This window comes from Microchirus variegatus (assembly GCF_963457635.1).
Source record: "Microchirus variegatus genome assembly, chromosome: 2".
NCBI classification, from domain to species: Eukaryota; Metazoa; Chordata; class Actinopteri; order Pleuronectiformes; family Soleidae; genus Microchirus; species Microchirus variegatus.
The window spans coordinates 28476766-28494264 of record NC_139803.1 but is presented as its reverse complement, the minus strand read 5'-3'; the positions used below and the strand labels follow the sequence as shown (position 1 = coordinate 28494264).

Genomic DNA, 17499 nt, shown 5'->3' with positions numbered 1-17499 from the left:
TTGCCCTACAACCCCCGCCCCCTTTCTACCAGGATAAAGTGGTAGAAAATGGATGGATGGAGGATGGATGATTTTTATTGACTTCCACTAAAGCAAAATCCTTGTATGTGAAAACTTACATGGCACAAGAGCTGCTGAGCTTTATTGACATCTGCTGTTACAAATGAGAAATGCAGCTGTGAGGGTGAAGGCGTCTACATCTCTGCTGCTGGAAGCACCAAAGGTGAAACCCAGTGGGACAAAGCCGAAACCACGTTGCACCAAATTCCACAAAAATTGGTGGAAACATGTCACAGCCCAAGACGATCAAAAGTTCTATCGGGACCATGGCCTCAACAAAACAGGAAGTTATCCCCACGTTGCTGTACATTGACCGATCTGCTCAAAACTTATCATGTGAGATGAGGGACCCGGACAGAAAACATCAGCACGTGAAAACTGAGTCAAGGGCACAGTTCTGCAAGGGCCCATACAATGATGCTTTTTTGTATTTTTACTTTTGCTCTTACCGTTAATTCAAAGCTGATTATTTTCCCCTTTTGTGACCCAAAGCAGCACTATTCGTTTATTTATTGAATGCTAGTTGGTGTGAAGGTTGGATGGTGTGAACTATTCGCACAGTTAGCGACTGATTTAGCTCATTCAGGTATCAAAATATTGGGCTTTTTAGTGACATATATATGCATATAAAAAGCGTTTTCAAATTCCTCCAATTTTTTTTAAATGTTTGTCTTTTTCTTCAAATTTTACACCATTCAGTATTGATGGAGACAGACGCTGCTGTTCCTATGGCAACTGTGGTGGGGAATTTCACCTTTGCACCCAAGCAAGACATTCAAATATTGTCTAGTTTATTTACTATAGTTAAGCTATGCTCGACTTTAATGATAATAATAAAGATAATGTTCAAACTTAACAAGATTTTCATGTCATAATAACGTGGAAATGTCTTGTTATAACGTAAACCTTTTATTTTTCTCTGGCGTGGCAGCTACACGCTTCCGTAAACAAAAGCTGCTTCTTGATGCTAATGTAGAACATGGCAGCCTCTTAAAGAACTACATCTCCCATGAAGCTCTAGTTTGACAATCAGCCAATCCGCGCCATGACAGCTCGGCACGTGACGTAGAGTAAGTTCCTGCTGTGGCTTGAGGGAAACAGATCGACATCTAGCCACGGGAGAATCGCACTTTGCGGGTAAGTAAAGGCAATTTGCCACAACGGGGTCATTTGAGGCTTTATGAAGTGTCCTTCTGGGCTTGTCACCGGAGGTTTCTGTGCACTGTGGCTAAGAAATTGCCCGAATTTCGGGTGGAACTAGCTGCCGTACCGTCTAGGCCTCCGCTATTTCCTGGTGCAACTCCACAGCTGTACCTATTGGAATGAGCAAGTTGGAAAAGTTCAGTGGACGGGTTTTTGTGGAACCTCTGCCATTCTCTGCCCGCCTCTAAGTGTTCTGTAGCTGCTTCTGACCACAGCTGCTGCGTTGACAGTGAAGTAGAGAAGGAAACTGAAAGCTAGAGTTTGACTGGATACTCAAAATAATATGTGTTCTCAGGGAAAAGTCCTCTTTCGGTGCAGGGTTTGTTTGTCTGTGGGAAAGACTCGCACCAGTCTGGATTTCACTGAATCGCCCCTCTTTCTGCTTTCTCTGCTCAGGACAAGTTGGCTAGACTTAAAATGTCACTTTTTTGTGGTCAGGTGGAATCATGTTTATTGATTAAATAGGTTTATTGACTGTGTCTCGGTTATACACTGGTATTGATATAGGTGGGGTGGTCAGGGGCAGCTCCACTGCTGAAGGTGGACTAACTACTGAGGCATCTATAGTGCTCTGTGCTCTTGTTGAAGTAAAACCATAAGAAATAAACCTGGCTCAGATAAATATACCTGTAGTTAGAAGTATACAGTACCTGTAGATAGAAATATGCAATTGAAATATACATGCAGATATTAATATGTAGATAAAAATATTCCCAAATATAGAAATGTACAGTTCTTGCAGATGGAAATATACCTGTAAAAATATTTGTGAATAGAAACACAGTTATTGTTTACAGTTTTTTGTTCCTTGTCTTTAGCTGGTCTGTTTAGTTATTGTTTACAGTTGTTGTCCTGTTTGTCTTGTCTGCCTAGATTTGTCTTATTTTGACCTGAACCAAATACGCACCTTATTTACATTCACTCTTATCTTATTTCTTTCTTTGTACAGTTTTTATAACATTGTGTAATTGTTAATCTGTATACGGAGCTGCTGAAACCCTGTTCTCTCCCCACTGTGGGATAAATAAAGCTATCTTATCTTATCTTATCTTATCTTAGTTCCTGCAGTTGACAATTTACCTGTACATAAAATACACCTGAATATATAAATATACAGTACCTGTAGAAAACATATACCTGTACATACAATATACCTGAAGATATAAATATACAGTCCCTGTAGATAAAATATACCTGAATATACAGTACCTGTAGATAGACACATACCATTGAAATATACATGCAGATATTAATATATATGTAGATAAAAAATATACCCAACTATAGCAATGTACAGTTCTTGCAGATGGAACTATACCATTGAAATATACCTGTAAATATAGTTGTGAATAGAAACACAGTTCCTGCAGTTAACAATTTAACTGTAAATAAAATACACCTAAATATATAAATATACAGTATCTGTAGATAAGATATACCTGTACATAAAATATACCTGAAGATATAAATATACAGTACCTGTAGATAAAATATACCTGAAGATATAAATATACAGTACCTGTAGATAAAAATATACAGTACCTGTACATAAAATATACCTGGATATAAATATACAGTACATGTAGATAAAATATACCTGAAGATATAAATATACAGTACCTGTACATAAAAATATACAGTACCTGTACATAAAATATCCCTGAAGATATAAATATACAGTACCTGTAGAGAAAAACATACAGTACCTGTGCATAAAATATACCTGAAGATATAAATATACAGTACATGTAGATAGTAATATACTCTTCCTGCAGATAGATAGCTGTAGGAAGAAGTATACAATTGAGATATATCACCATCTGTATGTCTCCCTTTGCTCTATCGCCTATCCCCATCCCCATGTCCTGTTTTACTCTTACTTTTAATTCATAGCTGATTATTTTCCCCTTTTGTTTATGTATTAATTTATTTTTTCAATGTATAGTTGATGTGAATGCTTGCTGGTGTGGAAGTGCCAGTGAATGCTGGCAATTGAGAGATACCTGTAGATAGAAATATATCTGTAAATGCAAATATACAGTACCTGCAGAGATAAATACACACACACACACACACATTTGTTGGAAGAAATATACAAATGAAATATACTGTTCAGAGACATATGTATCAGGAAATAGAAATATTCAGTTCCTGCAGATAGAAATACACCTGTAGATAGAAATAGTGCCCGTTGATTAAAGCGTGCATACATACAGTACTGTGCAAAAGTCTTGCACATACAGCAACTACCATACAGTATCATTATTTCTCACTTTTTCTTTTTTAAACACATCAAGAACGTTCAATCTGCATAAAGATATTGAAGAGAAGAGACTTTGCCTAGATATTTGTTATTACTTTGACCTCAGGGAACTCATTATATTTATACTTTTACATTAAAACATGTATTCATTAATAAAATAAATTGAGTTAAAATTCACTATTTAATTTCAGCGATTTTAACGGTAAATTCATTCCGATTCCAAATATTAATTACTGGCCTCATTAACTCTTAATAATCAGTGTTGACATTGGCACTGAAAAACCAATATTGGTCAACTCCTAATATTTAAATACACCTGTAGATGGAAATATGCCTGGAGATAGATGTATGTTACCAAATAGGAATATCTATTCATAATCTAGAAATATGATTTTAGATTGAAATATGGCTATACATAAATAAATATGCCCATGGATTGAAATGTGAAAGAAGTAACCCTGCCGGAATAATGCCTGTCGACAGAAATATAGAAGTTAGGATAGGTACTCAGTCACTGCAGATCACGATTATCCTGAGAAACTGGAAACTTGAAAATGACTCTATACACACAGAAATGAACATATCATTATTTTCATATTTTACATTTGCAGAATTTCGTTGTTTTCTTTGTTTGTTTGTTTTTTCCCTTAGAGTTTGACTCTGTGCAAACTCTGCAACCGGTTTGGCTGCTGCAACAACCTTCTGTTTACTAGAGCTAGATCAATACATCAGCATAACCACACTGTTTTATTGACTGATGTACTCCATCTATGCTCCATCTCTGATGATACTGTCTGGAATAGCATTGTTTTCATTTTTAGTCAGCTGTAGTTGACTGAATAAACCAAATGAATTTTTTTTTTCTTTAACCATTTATTGTTATTATTATTATTATTTAACATTGATATTCTAACAGTTGGATGCATATAAACCTTTTTGCTTCTTTTTGTCTGAGGTTATAATACAAGTTTTTTTTTTTACAAGGTAAATTAGGGTAGAAGGTGGTTTCACAGTGCTTGGAAACATGGAAACAGCATTTTGGGGGCACTGAAACACTGTTTTTTGAAAACGGGTCCCAGAGTGGGAAAATCTCAAAATGCTTCCTTTGTATTTTTGTGTAGACAACCTTAGAAAATGATGATGTCATAATCCCACTTCTTTCTTATGCTTACACTTGCTGTAGCTTATCTTCATCGTTGACATTGTCTTCTTCTTCTGCATGTATTTGGAGTTTTTGTTTATTTTGCATGATGCTAATGTATATATATATGCCTCTGTTTCTGTCATTGTATCCATTGTTCACTGCATAGCGAACATGCCATATTCTCAATGTCTACAGGCCTGGCATATGTACTACAGGTTTGGAGTCTTTTTTTCCATCTAAGGCTTCCCCTTTGAAGTTTTTACAACTTGGCAAACACACACCAAAGTTTGTCTGTTATGTTAAACCTTGTGCGCTAGCAGTGAAATTAGTCTAAGTTTGCAATCTTTTGCAATTGCTAAATGTCCAGCAAAGCTGATTTTACATAAATCGTAAAACTGTTAAATGTAAAAATGCCATCTGTATATTTACCATGATTTTTGGAGTTATTATGCATACACAAACAATCATTTAGAGCAAAAATGCATGTAGTGTAACGAATAGCATCCAGTGCTAAATCCGTATTTTTGTTAGAGGACGCACGATCCACCCTGTTAGCCACTTAATATATAAACAAACAAAAGAGTAATATATGTAATATAGTCAATTTTTTTCCACTGTGAAAGCAAGACTAGATATAGTTGACACAGGTTTTGAAATCTTCACTTGGCTTTCACAGAATGAGGAAGCCTCCTCTTTTGGTAGTTTCACATCTTTAATTTGGTTATTGGAGCATATGTTTTTGAGCTTTCATGATCACTGTAGCTCATTCACTTCCTCTCACTTAGTCTACAGGTTTTGCTGCAGCATCGCGAGCTGGCAGGAGCTTCTTTAATGACATAGTGATCAAGATTTTAATTAAAAATTTAGCCGCAATTATTTTTGAATAGTGATTCAGTGTGACAGTATATCCAACCCCTCACATTTTCTCAACTTAAAGCCAAGTTATGTATTTGGGCCAATTGGGGAGAATTCATTGTTTTCAAATATAAATTAAAAAAGTCACAAAAGCTACAATTACATTTTTCTACTTTTGATTTTTCTGTGTCCTATGTCAGTTAAAATTGCAGTACATCATTATTGTTTGTAACAGTTCATATCTTTTAGTTCTCATCCTTCTATATCTGTTTATATATATATCAGCAGGTATCTCATGCAGTAGTCAATATATAATATCAAAGTATAAATCATATAAATCTAGAACAATTATTCAATTAAAACTTGACTTAATAATAATTTCCCAAACAAATCAGAAACAATTGGATATTTCAGGAGCAACTTAGGGTGAAGAGTCTTGCCCAAGAACCAAGGACATACCAGTATTTAGACTAGTGGAGCCGGGAATTACAAATACAGTTGCCCCAATACTATTGCAAGCATCATGAAACCCCTAACCACTTGGCTAGGATAACTACTGTATATATAATTTACATGTAACACAGTAAGTTAGCGAGTGTCACTAAGACAGTGAGAATTAAACAAAAAATTAAAAATATCCAGTGGATTGATAGTCAGGCTGAACGATTTTGAATAAATGACTAATTGCGATTAATTTTGACTGAAATTGTGATTGTGATATGATTCGCCATATGATTCGCCAATAGAATTTTTTACATAATTATTCAAATTTTCATTTAAATAACATATTTAAAACGATTACTGTGTGATATTTGTGCAAAGCCATGAGAAACAAAGATGTTTTCTTCAGTCTGTAGAATATGATAGGGCTGGACAATATTTTATCTAAAATTGCGTTGTTTTTTACACACTTTGGCTTTATTATTGCATATTGCCGAGTTGTGGTAGAGAGCAGTAGTAGACAGTGCAACAGTAATCTAAGAGCAAGTGACACAACACATTGATGTTGCATGTCGATATAGTCTCGTTCATTTAGTGGAATTTCATTTTTGCTATTATTGCGACAGCCACAATAACTTCTGTTTTTGAATTCCCCATACACAGGGCCAGTAAAGGTGCATCTCATCTTTTCTCACAGACTTTAATACAGAGTGGTCTCAAAGATGTGACATTTTCTGTTTTTGATGATGCATATATGCGTGTTGTTTGAGAGGACAGTTTATTTATCTGTAATTTATCAGATTTGGTCAGTTCACGTTTGCAGTTGCTTGTACTCTCCAATGGGGCTTTTCCATTATAAAGTTCTAGTGCCTTTTTCTAGGCTCAACTTGACTCTGGATGCTTTTTTTGGTACTTTTTTTGGTAAATGCACGAAAATGCACGAAAATGCATTGATGCATTGAGGACTGCCAAACCACTTTGGTTTTCTGCTTGTCGAAGAAGACTTCTTCCCATGTTTCGAAAAGCAAAGAGGAGTCCATGCAATAGTGCGACTTCACGTGCGGTTTATGTTGTTGACATGGCGACACACAGGATGTAATGCTGTAGTCTGCTGCTGGAAATCTTTGCAGAAGAAGAGTGCAAGTTGAGGGGAGATGACTGTGATCAGAAAGCAGTTGGATCCTGATGTGGACAGACACGCGTGTAATACCAGGTGTAAATGCATGTGGTGAAGCTCTATCCGATTGCTATCCAATCAAATCCATTGTAATGCCATGTTTAAAGGGGACCTCAGTGCCACTAAAACCTTTCTGAAGCAGATAGTAAAGATTGAGCCCACATTCTGTGTCACTTTCAGTGGTTAAAATAAGAACTGGTACGTCATAATAATGATTGTTATGATGGCAGCAGGCCTCAATTACACTTGCTGTTGACTGCATGCCAGGCTGTTGTCAGTACTTGTCAAAGGCAGGTTTGTGAGGGAGGAATCTCCACTGTAAACCCAACTGTGTGAGTCTTCAGTACCAACAAAAAAAAAGCTATTGTGGATCAAGTTTATACGTTTTCATGTGTTATGAATAATTAATGCTTGTAGATTTATGATCATAAAAATTGTTTGTGAGAAATGGATTGGTCTACATTTATTAGAGTGTTATTTCTAGGCATGAGCCGATATGATACGTATCAGTATCGGTTTGATACTGGTCAAAATCACTCAATCAGATATAGGAAAGACCCAAATGCAAAATCTGATACAATCTGGTATTGATAAATGTGCAATTCAATGATGAACAGAAACAACTAAATGTAGCAGTTTACCTCAAAAAGTGTTGGAACCAAAGTTGTGTTTATCAGTGGTATCAACATTCCAGGTTTTTTGAAAAGACAATTAGAAGTTTTATTGGATGCATTTAAATGTGTGCTTATACTCTTTAAACTGTGAGAAATCAGTGGCCAACATAAGAATCAGACTATCCTGGTCGAATGATTTGGATTTTACAGCTAACAGTCTGTATGTGTCTTTTTCAGCCTGTGGAAGCCCCCTCCCTGAGCAATGGCCTCACCGGTCTCCGTCTACAACTCCAACGCCTTGGACACACACATCTCCAGTGTAAGTGGACATGCAGGGGTTTCTTTCTGTCCATCTATTATTCTTAATTTAGACCGACTGTGCATAATTAAATGTTTAATTATGTACAGATAAGCTGTATATCTTTTGGTCACAATGGTATTTCATATTTAAATTGTGGGTCTCAATATAAACTGATTAAAATCATATCTTACCATCTTAACTTTGTTTGTATTTGTTTGTGTTTGTAGACCTCCAGAGAGTCTCTAAAAATGGAGTTGTTGGCAGACGTGTGTCTTCTGCCAGGAGAGGACAGAATTATAGGTGAGTGTTGACACTATGAACAATGTAAACATCTTTGGCTTTTCCTTTGACAGCATTTCGTTTTACTCATGATTACTCATCAATATCTGTTGATGCTTTTGATACGGTCATGCACTGTTAGAGGGGCATGTTTTATGTGTCCTAAAATAAAAAAAAGTACAGTAGTATTCATAACAATAATGAATAGGGCCATCAGAATCAGAATACTTTTATTATGCTGATGGCAATTGTTTTTGTCACAGTTCCATATCAGACTCAGCAAGTACAGAAGATCACACAAGTTCAAAATTAAAATTAAAGATTAGTCTGATCAGATGCAAAGAGGATGAGAAGTTGAGCTGTTTTTCTTAAAATCTGTTTTCAGATAAAGACATCATCTACATCTGTCCATTCAATGGAGCTGTGAAAGGCAAAGTGTTAATCACCAACTACAGACTCTACTTCAAGAGCTCTGATGCAGTAAGTTTGTGTGTGTATGTCTGAGAAGCTGTGTCTGTCTACAGTTTAATTCAAATAAAACAGATCTAACAGCACCTCTGTGAGTTCTTTGTAGTGTGGTACTTTACCTGCATTACTATATGATCTATATCAATGTTTACAAACACTGGGTCAGAACCCACAGATAGGTCACTTTTCTTTGGGTCCCCAAACTTTTAGTTAAGATTTATGTGTATATATTTTAAATGATATGCATAAAATTAAGTTTTAATTCATTTACCAAACACCTCTTGCAAATAATTTGTTTACAAATTCTGTGCTTTGATTGGTTGACGGAGTCAGGAGCACATCCTTTTTTGCATGTGTCGTATTTTTAATTTGAGCTGATTGTGTGTTGTAGGATATGGTGGTGACACTGGACGTTCCTTTGGGCGCAATCGGCCGTGTGGAGAAAATGGGTGGGGCATCAAGCCGAGGCGAAAATTCTTATGGCCTGGATATCACCTGCAAGGTGAGTGTGTGGTTTTTTTTTGTACGTGTGCGCATGCTCATGTACAAGGCACATATAGAAAGTATTGGAATTCCTACAACGTTGACCTGATTTGGATGTAAATACAAAATACTCAAAGCTGAAAGTGTGCAGTTAAAGCACATATTGTTTGTTTCATTTCAAATCCATTGTTGTGGTGGATAGAGCCAAAAAGAAGAGAATTGTGTTGATGTCCCAATATACTGTATATGCTGTACAAATGCTATGTACTCCACGCTTATCTGTGTTTTCTTTGAGAAATGTGTTTTTATTGTGGAAAATGTTTGTGATGTGTGATTAATGTTTGTTTTTTTACATAAATGTGGATCTTATCCATCCACAGGACATGAGGAACCTGAGGTTTGCGTTGAAGCAGGAGGGCCACAGCAGACGAGATATCTTTGAGCTCCTCTTCAGACATGCTTTCCCCCTCTCACATGGTCTGGTAAGTCAGATAATAATCCTTATTCCTTCAGAAAAGTATATCTACATTGATTGAATCAAAACACACCTGTTTCAAAGACCAATTTTCACATAAAATGCTGAAATGCAGGGATACAACCACACTCATATGCCACAACAGGCAGCTACCTGCCCACACCACAGCTACATCTGCCTCCCCCATATTTGTACAGTGTGTCAGAGCAACCTAAATGCATGTTTCTGGTTTAGACCAAAAGAGAATCTTTAAATAGTGTTCAGTGTGAGTTATCAAGCAGCAGTAAAAGTCCTATTTTTCATTTGTTAAGGTGGAATTATGCAGGACTTTTCATGGTGATGGTTAGGGTATTAGGTGAATTGGTCACTCTAAATTGACCGGAGGTGTGAGAGTGTGAGTGAATGGTTGTTTGTCTCTATATGTGGCCCTGCGATGGACTGGCGAACTGTCCAGGGTGTACTCCGCCTATCGCCCTATGTCAGCTGAGATAGGCACAGCACCCCCCGCGACCCTCTGGTGGAGGATAAATCGGTAGATGATGGATGGATGGATGGTTAAATGTCTTATTGCAGAGAGAATGCAACAAGACTCCCCCTACTGTCTGTTAACGATGCCGCATAGTCTTAGGTCTTGTAAGAAATAGGAGTTGCTTCACGGCAGTACAAACACACACCCTCTAGCGAGAAACTATAAGACAGCAAGAGGAAATGATTGTCTGACCAAGTGAAGGGCCACATACGAGTTTGCCGACTCCATTGAAAAGACATTCACATGGCCAGGATAGAGGAAGAGAGGGGGAACCGCCAGTGGTGAGGATAAGGCACATGATGGATGGATGGGTAGTCTATCGTGGTGTTTTAAAAAAAAAAACATATATACTCTGAAACTGAAGGGAGAGCGCCATAGAGTTAAAAGGCCAGACTTGCAAAGTTCCGCTTTAAAGAACAGGACAAGAACAGGATGGAAATGAAACATTCCTGTTTGAGTCATCAGTAACGGTCTATAGAAAACATCTAGTTGTTTTTCCAAATATGAAAAAAAAAACCTTCATGATTCATGAATAGGGATGGGTTTTAAAAAATATATATAATATACATATAACATATTATTATATGTAAATGTATACATACATTTATTTGGAAGATAAGATATCAATTCATAAAATCTGTAGATTGATCTTTTAACCAATTCCTGTATTCTCTGCACAAATCACGCAAGGCTTGACTGTGATAGTCTCACATCACTGCAAGCTGTTAACTCCTGTGTAGCTAACTGCTGATTCTGCAAATGGTCCATTACTTTGCCATCGACGGTGTAGAACCAGAAAAACTTCTACACACCACTTTGCAGACGCGTAATTTTGTCGCTCATGAGGATGGTTATCTCAAAACATCACTGTCTTCTGATGAACAAAAAGGGCATGAATGCAGACCAGCACCCTCTGATTGAGTGTTTGTTGGGTTGGATATTTAGAACTTGACCCTGTTTTTTATGTTACAGTTTGAATTATCACCTATGACTGTAATGTGAAGTTGTACTATGTGGTCATGTAACTAGTTTGGGGTACATTTTTATGTAAAACATAAACATTAGAGATGCAACAATTATTTGATTGATCAATTACTCAATGAATCATCAACTCTTTAGACAATTATTTATTTGGGTTGAGTTTTAAATAATTAATCTGAGGTTTCAGATGCTTAAATGTTTTCTAGTTTCTTTGCTCCATATAACAAAGAAATCATGAACACCAAAATCAGCAATGATACCCAGCCCTAACGTAGGCTAATTTAGGCTACTTGTTTTTTGTTTAAAAACATATTAATTGCGCTCCCGATTCACCTGCCATCCACACAACCCTGGTGTTTTAGAGCCCCAAAACTTAAGAAGTGTGATAACACTCATTCATTTGTCTCATTTTGTTGCTGCTTTTTAGTCTGAACAGGCAAAACTGTATCATGTTTGGAAACTATGAGGCAGTTACTAGCACTCGCTCCTCAGCTCAGTTTACATTTCCTGTCAGTTTCAGTTTCACCTTAATGTCAGTCTCCTTGTTCTTACCTTTCATTATTGTTGTTTCTCATTGTTGATACTGTCTGAAACCAAGCAAACAGCTGCAGAGTAGAGTTCATGTTCCTGGTTACACCTGCACATGCATGCCCTGTGTACCTGAACGGTCATGTAATATAAGTAATTAGTAATAGTAAAGTAGTACTTACACAGCTGGGATAGCTCAGTGGTCCACAGACCTTGGTGTGGAAGGCTGGGGTTCAAATCCTGGTCAGGTCAAGGTCAGCTAATACTCAGTGTGGAACCCTAGGCAAGGCCCTTAATGCTACTTGCCTTTCTGTGCCCGGATATATGGGCCAGTTGTGTCAGGAAGAGCATCCGGTGTTAAAACTCTGCCAAACAAATGTCCGGGTGATCTGCTGTGGCGACCCCGTGGATGGAGCAGCCGAAATACTCACACACAATAAAGTAGTAATTAGTAAATTAGTAAAAGGATAAAATACTTGGCTGGTCAGATATTGTTTTTATTCAGGATTAGTTTGTCATTGTATATCAAACTCTCCTCTCCTCTGTATCCAGTCTCTGTTTGCATATGTGACTCAGGAGAAGTATGAGGAAAATGGATGGAATGTCTACAAACCTATGGAGGAGTTCAGACGCCAGGTAAGGTGGACAAGTACAGAATTAGAACTTAACTCTTTATACGACTGTGTTAACAAGTTAAAATATAGGTACAGCTGAATTCAAAGCACAATTTTAATAATTGTTTCTAATGATAATTATTGTCTTTTACAGGGCTTACCTAATAACAAGTGGCGTATTACGTTCATCAATAGAAACTATGAGCTGTGCGACACCTACCCCACTGTATTGGCTGTCCCCTTTAAAAGTAAAGAGGAGGACCTCAAAAGAGTCGCTGCATTCAGGTCAAGAGGACGAATACCGGTGAGATGCCAGTGACACCATTATTTATTTTATTTTTTTTATTGTGATTTTTTACCTTCAAGAAAGTGACAGTTGATGTATGCAGACAGGACATGTTTTTCCACAGATGCAACATGCTATCTCACAACAGTAGGTGTGTGCAGCATGTGAAGACATGTCAGAAAACATCTCCAACACCTGGGAATACTGGTGGACCAGTTTATAGTTTTGTCAAAGAGACGAAAAAACAGGTTTTGTTGTGTGCAGTGTGACTACACGACATGTGAGCCGGTGTTAACTGTCACGCAGGTTAACACAGGTAGTTGTTAGCCTTGTTTTATGGCGACGCTAAAGGAGCAGGTGTGTTGTGAACATGCAAATCAGAGGGGTGATTTAAGGGCAAAGGATAAAATGGCATTGAGCCAATTTCACACAGAACTGAGCAGATCTGTCTTTTTTGTTTTTGCTTCAGGTTCTGTCGTGGATCCACAGGGAAAACCAGGCAGTCATCTCCCGCTGCAGTCAGCCTCTGGTGGGCATGTCCGGTAAAAGGAACAAGGATGATGAACGCTACTTGGATCTAATCAGGGAGGCGAACGACACCACCAAGCTTACCATATATGATGCCAGGCCCAGTGTCAACGCAGTGGCCAACAAGGTGTGGTGGAAGGAGAGGATGGGATGTCAGAGGGCACATCTCATATGCAACACTTGTTAGCAACAGTCAGTCTGAATAAGTCCCTAATGACAGAGGAAAATAGAAACCACCAATAAAAAAAATATATATATACACATATATATATAATATATAAACATTTTCTTATTATCTGTTCAATGTATCTGTTGAATATCTAAAAAAATAGAGATATACACTGATAGATAATGGTAGTAGTAATTCAGTACTGTGTGTACATAAGTGCTGTGTGACACTAACTAAATTGTCATAACAAGTGTGGTTACAGTGATTTTTTTCTTTTTTACATAAAAGCATTTTATTTAAGCATTTTTTTAATATTATTATTACTGTTTATATCATCTCTGGGATTGTCTCAGCTCTCGATTTGGAAAACAGTAACATGCTGTGGAGGAGGAGGAGGAGGAGGAAGCTGCTGCCTGAAATAAAATCCCAAAATGGCAGGTTTATACTAAAGTGTAACCCCAGTGAGTCAGACCAGTAATAGAAATATAATAAATATGAACATCCTTCATATAAATTGGATGCTAAGAGTTTGGGAGCGGGAGTGAATAGGAAAAAGTGACGTAGAAGAAAAAAACCTGCAGCACAACCAGTGCGACCATAGCATTATAGTTTCATTACATCTCCTCAACTGTTTTCCATGGATATCATGACATTTAAAAAGGCCTGTAATACATGTAGCATGAATTAAGTGTTGTTTTACTGCCTTATTCATTTGTATTTTAACATCTTTGTCATTCCCAGGCCACTGGAGGAGGTTACGAGGGTGATGAGTACCAGAATGCAGAACTCGTCTTCTTGGACATCCAGAACATCCATGTGATGAGGGAATCCCTGAAGAAACTCAAAGACATCGTCTACCCAAACGTGGAGGAATCCCATTGGCTATCCAGCTTAGAGTCCACACACTGGCTAGAACATGTTAAGGTCAGAAAAAGAGTTTGTAAACACATTTGAAAACTGTGCTGCCTTTCTTAGACGTCACATACTTAGTCCTCTGTGTGCGTGCGTGCCTGTGTAGCTGGTGTTGTCAGGAGCCATCCAGGTAGCAGACAAGGTTTCCAGTGGAAATTCAGTGGTGGTTCACTGCAGCGACGGCTGGGACAGAACCGCCCAGCTCACCTCTCTGGCCATGCTGATGCTGGACAGTCACTACCGCACACTCAGAGGATTCCAGGTCAGTGGCCCAACACACACACACGCACACACACACACACACACACGATTATCGAGCAATATGGCTTATAAATAATTTCTGGATATTTTTAGGCTAAATACTGATATGATGTATGGGGATATAAAGCTGCACCTGGACTCATGAATAATTTTCTTTTGAGATGTTTGTGCTTCTCAATGGAGAGTGACAATCACAACACAGTCCGTCTTCTGGATGTGAGATTTCAGTCATTTACAGCACAGCTGACGAGAGCTTCAGTGAGGAGAGATTTCGATCGGCTGGTTTGCAGCAACGAGGAGTTTTTGACCATAGAAACATTTCATTTAGCTTACTGCCTATTTTACAGTTGTATTTTATTTTATTTATATATGTATATCTAGCTCTTATTTCCTTATGCTGTATTTCTTCCTACTTTGCACGGAGCATCTGGAACAAAAACAATTTCCACCGGGGATTAATAAAGTATTCTGATTCTGATTCTGATAAAGTATGTAAGTAGACCTCCATAACTCACACATGTGCGATAGGACCACTCTATGGGAGCTTTGGGACTTTTCTGAATATAATTTAGTTGATTTTCACTATTTTATTCATTGTAATAAATATGTACGCTGTATGTGGAAATGACAACAAAGTGTCTTGAATCTTGAATATGATGATTATCAATGCAACAGCCTTTTTTAATGATCATGGATACCTTATATGACAATATCCAAAGTCTAACATCACATCTTTTCTCGTGTCACAATATACAGTAAATATAATATCCGTATTGCCCAGCCCTAAGTGAAATTCATGTTATTTTACTCAAGTCAAACAAACCATGAACAAATATTAATTGCACATATGAAGTTGTTTCGTTGTTATCAAAATAATTTTATTTGAAATGAAGACATGGCACAGAGTTTTTCTGATACAATGATGGATTTTGTTGTGTTTTAGGTGCTAATTGAAAAGGAATGGATCAGCTTTGGGCACAAATTTGCCTCAGTAAGTCACATTTTCACTACTGCTGTTTTGAAGAATATCTTGTCCGTCTTCTCATTATAACTGCTATTCTGTATTTTAAAGCCTTTCAGTTTAAAAGAAATAGAATATAGTTCATCCTTGTGTTGCTTTATTTGTGTGTGTGTGTAGAGGATAGGTCACGGAGACAAGAACCATGCAGATCAGGACAGATCGCCCATCTTTGTCCAGTTCATTGACTGTGTATGGCAGATGACTAAACAGGTATGTAACACGTGGGATATTTCATACAAGTATATTTTCTGCTGCAGGTTTAATAAGTCTCTCCTAATGCCCTAATGGTGATTTTTTTTTTTTTCTTAAAACTCATGTTGATCAAGTAGTAGTAGGATTGCAACTAATGATTATTTCCATGTTTATTATTGATAATAATAAAACAGATTATATTGAACAGATTAATGGATTGATTAGTTGTTTGGTCCAGAAAATGTCAGAAAATGTTCCACAAACCAAACCGGTCTGGTTTTAATGATTTTCTTTGTTAAATGGAGCAAAGAAACCATATAATATTCACATTTACGAAGCTGAAAAATGTTGCCAAATGAGAAACTTGTTTCAATTATTAACAAGGGGTTAGGGTTAGGGTTAGTATATCTGACTAACTGGTTGACTCTCCTCTCAGTTTCCTACAGCCTTTGAGTTTAATGAGCGCCTCCTGCTGACAATTCTGGATCATCTCTACAGCTGTCGGTTCGGGAGTTTCCTCTATAACTGTGAGAGTGCACGAGACCAGCATGTAAGACCACGTTGGCCTGAAACACCAGCATATGATATTATTACAGTCCATGCAGATACACTTTGACTTTTCATCTGCAAACCACTGACTGTCCCTGTTTGTGTGGTGCAGGAGCTGAGGTCAAAGACCGTGTCCCTCTGGTCTCTGGTCAATAGTAAGATGGACATTTATTTAAATCCCTTCTACACACCTGAGTCGGGCCGGGTGCTCTACCCTGTCGCCAGCATGCGCCACCTAGAGCTGTGGGTAACATACTACATCCGCTGGAACCCACGTATACGACAACAGGTAATGATAGTAACAATAATAGTGGTGGATTAAAATGTTCAAATTAGTCAATACCTATGAACATTCATAAAATATAACTATAAGATCTATAAGATCCATTATAGATAAGTAATATGAACAGTTATAATCATAGCAGCCTTCTTTGGAACTAGGATTTGGGATTTATGGCCCTTAAAAAATCCCAAAACAATGTGCAGTTATATATAAAACACTCTGGGAACAGCCGCTAAAGCATCTAAAGCATCTGAGACACGAAATAAGATCTATACCAGATTAATTATACATTATTTTTAAGAATATGTTCACCTCTTCTTCTCTCATCTAGAACAGCCTTTATAAACCACTCACTGACGCACACAAAATTCTCCCAAAAGGCTTTCATCGGTGTCTTCAGTTATGATATTTTGTGACTTTTCTGTTTTATAAAACGGATTCATGCAGTGGCAAAAAAAACTTTTGAAAATTTAGAAAAATACCACCCAGCACTAAGGAGCATTTAGGGAGTTCAGCTGGCTGACGTGTAAAGGGTGTGTGTGTGTGTTGGGTGTTTTAGCAGCAGAGTCCAGTGGAGCAGCGCTACAAGGAGCTGTTGGCCCTCAGAGACGAGTACTTGAAGAAGCTGGAAGAGCTGCAGCTGTCCGACTCCTCCCCTTCCTCTCGCTTGGGGAACAGCTCCACTCCCAACACATCCTCCTCCACCTCGTCCACACCATCGCAGCAATATACACACCTACAAACTCCCTTCTGAGGGCTGGTCTCACACACACACACACACACGCACACACACACACACACACACACACACACACATACACACAAACACACAGACACACACTCTGTCTGTCTCTCTCTCTGATACTTGTTGACTTGCACTTAC

The 17499-nt window shown here is 37.7% G+C and overlaps 1 protein-coding gene across 1 annotated transcript; it reads left to right on the top strand.

The window, feature by feature from the left end:
* Nucleotides 1-1152: 1152 nt before the first annotated feature.
* Nucleotides 1153-17370, top strand: mtm1 (myotubularin 1; the record flags this gene model as incomplete). Its single annotated transcript, XM_083909823.1, has 16 exons — nucleotides 1153-1197; nucleotides 7995-8076; nucleotides 8286-8358; nucleotides 8723-8817; nucleotides 9197-9307; nucleotides 9669-9770; nucleotides 12354-12437; nucleotides 12570-12719; nucleotides 13171-13356; nucleotides 14140-14322; nucleotides 14417-14572; nucleotides 15515-15562; nucleotides 15710-15802; nucleotides 16221-16334; nucleotides 16446-16622; nucleotides 17176-17370. The coding sequence occupies exons 2-16, from the start codon at nucleotides 8020-8022 to the stop codon at nucleotides 17368-17370; spliced, it is 1824 nt and encodes a 607-aa protein (XP_083765949.1). The 5' UTR covers nucleotides 1153-1197; nucleotides 7995-8019.
* Nucleotides 17371-17499: the final 129 nt, after the last annotated feature.